The 10,166-nt window shown below is 47.5% G+C and overlaps 1 protein-coding gene across 1 annotated transcript; it reads right to left on the bottom strand.

Moving 5' to 3' along the window:
* Nucleotides 1-441: 441 nt before the first annotated feature.
* LOC133420538 (uncharacterized) lies at nt 442-9,328 on the bottom strand. Its single transcript, XM_061710231.1, has 2 exons — nt 8,916-9,328; nt 442-857 (listed from the first exon to the last, which is right to left on the bottom strand). The coding sequence occupies exons 1-2, from the start codon at nt 9,181-9,183 to the stop codon at nt 442-444; spliced, it is 684 nt and encodes a 227-aa protein (XP_061566215.1). The 5' UTR covers nt 9,184-9,328.
* Between the last annotated feature and the right edge of the window lie 838 nt (nt 9,329-10,166).

Raw genomic sequence — 10,166 nt, 5'->3', positions numbered from 1 at the left:
GGGCAGGGGTAGGTCAGGGGTAAGGCAAGGGTAGGGCAGGGGTAGGGCAGGGGTAAGGCAGGGGAAGTGCAGGGGTAAGACAGGGGTAGGGCAGGAGTAAGGCAGGGGCAGGGCAGGAGTAAGGCAAGTGTAGGGCAGGGGTAGGGCAGGGGTAAGGCAGGGGTAGGTCCGGGGTAAGACAGGAGTAAGGCAGGGGGAAGTGCAGGGGTAAGACAGGGGAAGGGCAGGAGTAAGACAGGGGAAGGGCAGGGGTAAGGCAGGGGAAGGGCAGGGGTAGGGCATGGGAAAGTAAGGCTATTGTGTCAAATACAAAAGAAAAAGGACACAAAACAAAAGACACAAAGGTCCCATGGCTCCGTTTTAGGACCAAAGTCACTTTGAAATAAAGGGATTAAAGAGCATTGCTGAATGGAAGTAAAGAGCTTCACATATTTATCACAGTTACAGCTGAATAGGGTGTGTCTGGTACAGGACCAGTAGGGGCTCCCTCAGAGACCCTCTGTTCAGGCAGTACAGACTCTGAGTCAGTGCCTCATGGAGGACCAGACTGCCGCTCTCGTCCGTGTAGCGCAGCTGGAAGCCCAACAACTCCAGAGGCTTCGCAGACAGAACAGCTGACACGTCGAACACATCATATCCAGATGAGGGTCGCTGGTCCAGCGTCAGCTGTCTCTCCTCAAGGGCGGCGCTTTCATTCAGGGTCTCCTCTGAAGAGATGACACTGTGCAGGGTGATGGTCACGCTCAGAGGGCGGGGGTTGAGGGTTTTCCTGAACAGAACCAGCTCTGCACCCAGCATGGAGGGATTCAGGCTGCTGACATTAAACCAGATCCATCCCTGAGGCCCATGATGTGGACCTGCGCGATCCAAAGGATAAGATGTCAGAATTAGTCGAAACAAAATACACAACAATCTTTAATTCAATTCAATTCAATTTTATTTATATAGCATCTAATACAACAAAAGTTGTCTCTAGACGCTTTCCAGAGACCCAGAACATGAACATAAACCCCCAATCAATTATTACATAAACAATGGCAGGTAAAAACTCCCCTTTAGGAGGGAAGAAACCTTGAGCAGGACCAGGCTCATAAGGGGTGACCCTCCTGCCGAGGGCCAGACTTGGAGTCGGGGACATCAACAGCACAGCAGGCAGGTTGAAGCAACAACGGGATGACCAGAGGGGGTGGGGGACCGCAGGCAGGTGGAAGCAGCAACGGGATGACCGGGGGTGGGGACCGCAGGCCAGCACGCAGCTCCCGAAGCTCCGGCCCAATCAGCAAGTCCCAGGTTAGGTGCAGGGTCGGGGAAAAGTTGAGAAGGGGCAGGGCCAGGGAGAGGAGTCTTGACGGACAAATCTCTCCCCCGCCTGCCCGGGCCGTTACCCTGCCCCTCTCACTCCCACGCTGCAGGTTCCGGTGTTGTGCATTCAGAGATGCTCTTCGCCACCAGCAGAGGATGCTGCACCATGTACAAAACCTTTACCTTTAGCCAAGCTACTATTCTGTCTTCCGTCATGATTAGTCCGGCCAAAGGAGGGTTTTGAACCATGAATATGGTGTTACATGTTTTGATTTTGATTTTTTTGGGCCACAGTCATATGTGAACATGGGAGGCCTCAGTTTCAACTTTGAGGCCTGACCCTGAGACCAGCCTCGATTTTAAGACCACATTATCTCAACGTTGACCGCATGGTCTTAAAACAACATGCAAACATGGTCAAGCAACCATTATCCATCATCTAGTTTTACCTTACTGTAATTAGACGTCAAGCTAACGTTGGGTTTTTAACATAAACCCAACTTTCAAATCCATATCATAAACAATTATAATCAAATGTTGGACTACAACATTGTTCCAACCTCAAACTAACTTCAGGTGTCCACTATCGCTGGCAATGATGAACCAATCAGAGAACAGGACGTAGTACGACGCTTACCTCCTCCAATTTTTATTGGTGGATTTCTGAAAGAGGAATGATGTGAGTGTATTTTTCTGTATTAGTTACAACTGAACGGTATTCTGAGTTATTCTTAAGTAGTTGAATAAAGTCCAACTTACTGGACTGTTTTGTTTCGCTTCATATATGCTTTATCATGAAAAGTCAAGAAAAGTCTCTTGGCGCCATGGCCGAAACCGAACAGGAAGTTGGCCATTTTGAATTAATCGTGTAATTTTGGCGCAATTTATGCCATTCCTTCGGCCGCTTCTTCGCCCGAACCGTAACGTGCACCCAGGTGTGTTATACATCAAAATGTGCGTCTCGATCCTGTGACTACGCGCATTACTTTTCTCAGTCAAAAGGGTTACCGTGCCGACGATAGACGCCAAAAAGCGCGCCCCGCCTTCATCTGATCGGTCTATATTTGACAGTCCCTATAGCGCCTTATAACGCGGTGCGCCTAATAGTCCGCAATATATGGTATATATATATATATATATATATATGTATATATATATGTATATGACACGCAGGCCCCCCCTGCTGATGCGAAAATCTGGTTGATGAATAGCAGTGGCTTTCTTTTCTTCCAAGCTCCCGAGCTCTTCCACAGAGCTCTCTGTGAGTTACAAATACGACAAATGCTACATGCTCGTCATCTTGGAGATCGGAGGAAGGATCGTCGGAGGAGAGCAGGGAGTAGAGCCGCTCTTCACCAGGACCCCCTGTGGAGCGTAACCATCCAGCTGTTCACCAAGGAACGCTGGTCTGCTTCTCATATCTCACTCTCTCCGACTTCCTTCACCGCAAGGGAAACGTCTAATGTTACGTTTGGTAAGGAACCACACCTCATCCCCGATCAGCGTGACCAGCATCAGCCGAGGAGCTGCAGCAGACACTTACATCGGAAACCCATTTAACATGTAGTTTCAGGGGTGAAATCAGAAATGACCGTCGCATTTATGTGATACTAGGTCAGTACATCCCGTCGGTTGTTTTGCTAAGCTTCGTACCATGACAAATAATGGCCACGGTTAGATGATGTTTTTTAATTCAGAATTAATTACTCACTCACTCACTCATCTTCTCCCGCTTTATCCGTTCCCGGGTCGCGGGGGCAGCAGCCTCAGCAGGGATGCCCAGACTTCCCTCACCCCAGACACTTCCTCCAGCTCTTCCGGGGGGAGTCCGAGGCGTTCCCAGGCCAGCCGAGAGACATAGTCTCTCCAGCGTGTCCTGGGTCTTCCCCGGGGTCTCCTCCCGGTGGGACATGCCTGGAACACCTCCCTAGGGAGACGTCCAGGAGGCATCCGGTACAGATGCCCAAGCCACCTCAGCTGACTCCTCTCAATGTGAAGGAGCAGCGGCTCGACTCCGAGCTCCTCCCGGGTGACTGAACTCCTCACCCTATCTCTAAGGAAGCGTCCAGCCACCCTGCGGAGGAAACTCATCTCGTCCGCTTGTATCCGCGATCTTGTCCTTTCGGTCACTACCCAAAGTTCATGACAATAGGTGAGGGTAGGGGCGTAGATTGACCGGTAAATCGAGAGCTTCGCCTTTCGACTCAGCTCCCTCTTCACCACGACGGTCCAGTACATCGACCGCATTACTGCGGACGCTGCACCGATCCGTCTGTCAATCTCACGCTCCATTGTTCCCTCACTCGTGAACAAGATCCCGAGATACTTGAACTCCTCCACCTGAGGCAGGACTTCTCCACCCACTCGGAGAAGGCATGCCACCCTTTTCTGATGGAGAACCATGGCCTCGGTTTTGGAGGTGCTGATTCTCATCCCTGCCGCGTCGCACTCCCGCCGCAAACCGCCCCAGCACATGCTGGAGGTCCCGGTCTGATGAAGCCAACAGGACAACATCATCTGCAAAAAGCAGAGATGAAATCCTGAGGTCCCCAAACCGGATCCCCTCCGGCCCCTGGCTGCGCCTAGAAATCCTGTCCATAAAAATTATGAACAGGACCGGTGACAAAGGGCAGCCCTGCCGGAGTCCAACATGCACTGGGAACAAGTCTGACTTACTGCCGGCAATGCGAACCAGACTCCTGCTTCGATCATACAGAGACCGGACAGCCCTTAGTAGAGGGCCCCGGACTCCATACTCACTCAGCACCCCCCACAGAATGGCACGAGGGACACGGTCAAATGCCTTCTCCAGATCCACAAAGCACATTAAGACTGGTCGGGCAAATTCCCATGAACCCTCGAGCACCCTGCGGAGGGTATAGAGCTGGTCCAGTGTTCCACGACCGGGACGAAAACCGCATTGTTCCTCCTGAATCCGAGGTTCGACTATCGGCCGTAATCTCCTCTCCAGTACCCTGGCGTAGACTTTCCACGGGAGGCTGAGAAGTGTGATCCCCCTGTAGTTGGAACACACTCTCCGGTCCCCCTTTTTAAACAGAGGGACCACCACCCTGGTTTGCCACCCCAGCGGTACTGTCCCCTTCCTCCATGCAATGTCGCAGAGGCGTGTCAACCAAGACAGCCCTACGACATCCAGAGACTTGAGGTACTCAGGGCGAATCTCATCCACCCCCGGTGCCCTGCCACCGAGGAGCTTACGAACCACCTCGGTGACCTCGGCTTGGGTGATGGATGAGCACGCCTCCGAGCCCCAAACCTCTGCTTCCTCAGTGGAAGGCATGTCAGTCGGGTTAAGGAGATCCTCGAAGTATTCCTTCCACCGTCCGACAATGTCCCCAGTCGAGGTCAACAGCTCCCCACCAGCACCATAAACGGTGCCGGCAGAGTACTGCTTCCCCCTTCTGAGGCGCCGAACGGTCCTCCAGAATTTCCTCGAGGCCGACCGAAAGTCTTCCTCCATGGCCTCCCCGAACTCCTCCCAGACCCGAGTTTTTGCCTCCAAGACTGCCCGAGCCGCGGCCCGCTTGGCCTGCCGGTACCTATCTACTGCGTCAGGAGTCCCACCGGCCAACATAGCCCAGTAGGACTCCTTCTTCAGTCTGACGGCATCCTGTACTTCCGGTGTCCACCACCGGGTTCTAGGATTGCCGCCACGACAGGCACCGGAGACCTTGCGTCCACAGCTTCGAGCCGCCGCGTTGACAATGGAGGCAGAGAACATGGTCCACTCGGACTCGATGTCCCCCCGCCTCCCCCGGGATCCGAGAGAAGCCTAGGGTGTCCTGGTGCCACGTGCACTGATGGACACCCTTATGCTTGAACATGGTGTTCATGATGGACAAACTGTGACTCGCACAGAAGTCCAACAACAAAACACCGCTCGGGTTCAGATCGGGGAGGCCGTTCCTCCCAATCACGCCTCTCCAGGTGCCAGGTATCAGCGTTGAAGTCCCCCAATAGAACAATGGAGTCCCCAGTTGGAGCACTATCAAGTACTCCTCCCAGGGACTCCAAGAAGGCCGGGTACTCCCCACTGCTGTTCGGCCCGTAGGCACAAACAACAGTGAGAGACCTTTTCCCGACCCGAAGGCGCAGGGAAGCGACCCTCCAACACATGGCGGCTGAGCTGGGGGGATATAACCAAGCCCACACCAGCCCGCCGCCTCTCACCCTGGGCAGGGTCCAGCCCCCTTCAAGGAGCTAGGTTCCAGAGCCCAAGCTATGTGTGGAGGTGAGCCTGACTATCTCTAGCCGGTATCTCTCAACCTCACGCACAAGCTCCGGCTCCTTCCCCCCCAGTGAGGTGACATTCCATGTCCCCACTGTGAGGGTTTTGGTCCAGGGATTGGGTCGTCGAGGCACCCCGCCACGACTGCTACCCAGCCCACATTGCACCGGCCTGCCATGGTCCTTCCTGCGGGTGGTGGGCCTACGGGAAGGCGGGCCCACGTCGCCGTTTCGGGCTGAGCCCGGCCGGGTCCCACGGGCAAAGACCCGGCCACCAGGCGCTCGCCTACGAGCCCCAACCCAAGGCCTGGCTCCAGGGCGGGGCCCCGGTGACGCCGATCCGGGCGACGTAACGGTCCTCGCTGTCCTCCTCTTCATAACAAGCTTGTGAACCGCTCTTAGTCTGGCCCATCACCCAGGACCTGTTTGCCATGGGAGTCCCTACCAGGGGCGAAAGTGCCCCCGACAACATAGCTCCTAGGATCACTCGGGCACACAAACCCCTCCACCACAGTAAGGTGGCGGTTCAAGGAGGGGCAGAATTAATTATTCCGAATTAAATAATTCCGAATTAAACTATTTTCCTTGGAGTTTACATGGAAATATTAATTGTGAATTGAGGTTTACATGGAAAACACGTTTGATGGTCTTTCTCCAATTCCTCTACAGGTCTGGGGGTTGGGAAGGTTCTGATTGGATAGGGGGCGGACCGGAAGTTAAACTACCGGAAGAAAAACTAACTTAGCCGCTACAACTTTGAAAAGCTCACAATTTTGATGTTTCCTGTTTCCATCTGTTCTTTTAATTATTTCCAGGTCCTGCAAGCTATTTATTAAATAAATGGTCTCTGCTCTTGACCACCGTTTATTGCATGCTGCCATCTTGAAACTTTGTTTGGAAAACCAGCCCAGCGTGGAATATAAGATCATGGAGACAGACGGGCGAGGGAACGAGCAGAAAGAAAGACCGGGATTAATTTAAAGTGGAATGAGTGTATACATGATCTGGAATTATTCTATTCAGATTTTAAATCGGAATAAACCAGCCACTTACTTCGGAATTAAGTTTAATTTGGAATGGCCATTTTCATTCGGAATTAGGTGATTACATGGTAATTTTTACTAATTTTAAATATGACTCAATTTTAATTCTGAATTAAAGAGGAATTAAACTTCCCATGTAAACGAATGACTGATGAGGTAGTGAAAAGACAAAAGTGAGCGTTTCATATTTCCCCCCAAAATGTATTACTTTACATAAATTCACCTGACTGAAAAAAAAAAAAATCCCAAATCCATCCTGAATAATTAGATCACAAGGAGACACCCAGGAGACACCCATTTACGCTCAGAGAAACCACGCTCAGAGCTCAGAGCTCAGAGCTCAGAGCTCCTCTGGGCCACATGTGGCCACGCTCTTTTAATGTTCAGTGTAAACGCAACATGTTCTGGGCCGCACTGAGGGTCGCCTTCCTTTTCCCCGCCATGTTCAAATTCCACAGCCATTCATTGACCATTCCTATATCGAAATATTGGATTCTGGAATTTGACTTTTGGCTGTTGGAGAGAAATTTTTAAAGTCAGCTCCTTGACATTCCCAGAACTTCCTGCATCTGAAGCCTTCTATAAGTAGACCCAGTACTGGAGATGAGGGGGGATGAGGGGGGATGGCATCCCCCCTGAAATAAAAACGATCCAAATCATCCCCCCCTGAAATAAAAATGATCCAAATCATCCCCCCTGAAATAAAAACGATCCAAATCATCCCCCCTGAAATAAAAACGGTCCAAATCATCCCCCCTGAAATAAAAACGGTCCAAATAATCCCCCCCTGAAATAAAAACGGTCCAAATCCTCCCCCCCTGAAATAAAAACGGTCCAAATCATCCCCCCGGTAAAACTGCCATCCCTCCTTTCCATCCCTTATGTCATTTCATCAATGAATGTGGTTTTACTGCTATTTCAACATTTAGAGTCATCACCAGAAAAATAACACCAGCAAAATAACTTATTTGACAATGTTCACCTGTTTCAAGTAAATTTTCACTTGAAATAAGTAGGAAAATCTGCCAGTGGGACAAGATGTATCTTCTCATTACAAGCAAAAGAAATATTGTTCCACTGGCAGATTTTTCTACTTATTTTAAGTGAAAATCTACTTGAAACAGGTGAAAATTGTTGTTTTTTCCAGTGATGAGTCTTGTTTTAAGTGTAATGAGATTTTTTTACTAAAATGAGACATTTTAACTAGAAATAAGACAAATATTCTTGTTAAGATTGTGAGTTTTTGCAGTGATCCATGTTACTTATCCTGTGAAGGACAGAGTCATATTGATAAGTTCAGAAAAGTGTTTTTTATTGTTGTGTTTTGATGTATTTGATGTAAGCCCAGTGGATATTTAAAGCTTACAGAAGGCTGCATTTAACTGCTGCTATGTCATTCCTGCAGTATTTATGCAGGTGTTTTGGTCACTGCTATTATTTGTAATATATTATATTATTTGTAATCAGCACCACACTTCAGGTTTTTATCTCAACAGGTTCAACAGATGTTGACATGTTGTAATAAGTGAAATATCACATATTTGGTGAAAATCGGTTTTATGGCCTAAGAATATTTAGTTTTTATTTTTACTTTCAGGTATTTTACTTTCAATGAAAATATCTGCAAAATTTAAATGGCAAGAAATGGGAATGGTCGTGTTCTCAAGATAAGAGCCAAAAAACATTAAAGTGTCACTTAGGGGCCATAATCATACCTGACAGATATCTTTAGGGGTCCTGAATCTATATATTATGCATAGTGTCTGTATAATATATACAGGACTGTCTCGGAAAATTAGAATATTGTGATTTTCTGTAATGCAATTACAAAAACAAAAATGTCATACATTCTGGATTCATTACAAATCAACTGAAATATTGCAAGCCTTTTATTATTTTAATATTGCTGATCAAGGTTTACAGCTTAAGAAAACTCAAATATCCTATCTCAAAAAATTAGAATATTCTGGGAATCTTAATCTTAAACTGTAATGAATCCAGAATTTATGACATTTTTGTTTTTTTAATTGCATTACAGAAAATAAAGAACTTTATCACAATATTCTAATTTTCTGAGACAGTCCTGTACACTGCTTTTCAGACACTTTTAGGACAGAATACTAAATAAAAAAAATATTTACAAAAACTTCAGGATTCCAGCAGGTTCCCTGCTGAGATGCCTTGTAAATTTTAACTATAAACTGCAGACTAGAAATGAGGTCATTATTTTATGCTGAAACAGTGAAACATCGACTGGACCGATGACACGATATTCACAGAATTGTTGCAACAAAAGAAGAAGAATTGGTCTTAAATCCTTACGATCAACACTCCGAAAACTCTGCACCAGCATTCCATCCGATCTTCCAGAGTCTTGAGCTTCCAGTGAGTCCAGATGCTGATAGATCCTCCTCATGTAAGGATGTGGTTTCACCTGGTGACTCACTGACACTTTGTCGATATGCAGCATTTCCAAGATGGCTTTGTTGAGCCCTCGCTCATCCTCTGCATCTCTGCGTTGGTCCATCAGGGAAAAGCCCGTCACCGAGCACGCCAGGAGGAAGGATCTCAGACACACTCCTCGCACCATTCTGACTCTGATAAATGTTCAACCCTGTTTGGCGTGATTGACTGTCCGCACTTCTTTTCTGTTGGAGTGTTAGGGTAATGTAACGGTCTGCTCACTGGTAGATATGCAGGAGCCCCAGGGGCCGTCAGAACCTAGCCAACCAGTCCAGTTCTGGAGCTGAGGAATGCTACTGCTCTTTGACGAATGCTGTGCCATGCAGCGTAGTGAGCACAGCTCTGCTCTGGAAAACAACCGGGCTGATGCACTGGCTGGAAACACTCCAGGGAGACGAACAACAAAAGACTGTAGTGACTGCAGTCTGACACATGTTCAGCTTATACCCAGTACTCGAGTTGTAAAAAGAATCAGGGGGGATGGTGGATTTGATCATATGGGGACAGATAATTTGTGCTGATTACAAATAATATAATATATTACAAATAATAGCAGTGACCAAAACACCTGCAGAAATACTGCAGGAATGACATAGCAGCAGTTAAATGCAGCCTTCTGTAAGCTTTAAATATCCACTGGACTTACATCAAATACATCAAAACACAACAATAAAAAACACTTTTCTGAACTTATCAATATGACTCTGTCCTTCACAGGATAAGTAACATGGATCACTGCAAAAACTCACAATCTTAACAAGAATATTTGTCTTATTTAAAATGTCTCATTTTAGTAAAAACATCTCATTACACTTAAAACAAGACTCATCACTGGAAAAAACAACAATTTTCACCTGTTTCAAGTAGATTTTCACTTGAAATAAGTAGAAAAATCTGCCAGTGGAACAAAATGTTATTGCTTGTAATGAGAAGATAAATCTTGTCCCACTGGCAGATTTTTCTACTTATTTCAAGTGAAAATTTACTTGAAACAGGTGAAAATTGTCAAATAAGTTATTTTTCTGGTGTTATTTTTCTGGTGATGACTAAATGTTGAAATAGCAGTAAAACCACATTCATTGATGAAATGACATAAGGGATGGAAAGGAG

Source organism: Cololabis saira, chromosome 20 (genome assembly GCF_033807715.1).
Source record: "Cololabis saira isolate AMF1-May2022 chromosome 20, fColSai1.1, whole genome shotgun sequence".
NCBI lineage: Eukaryota > Metazoa > Chordata > Actinopteri > Beloniformes > Belonidae > Cololabis > Cololabis saira.
This window is presented reverse-complemented; position numbering and strand designations above follow the sequence as displayed.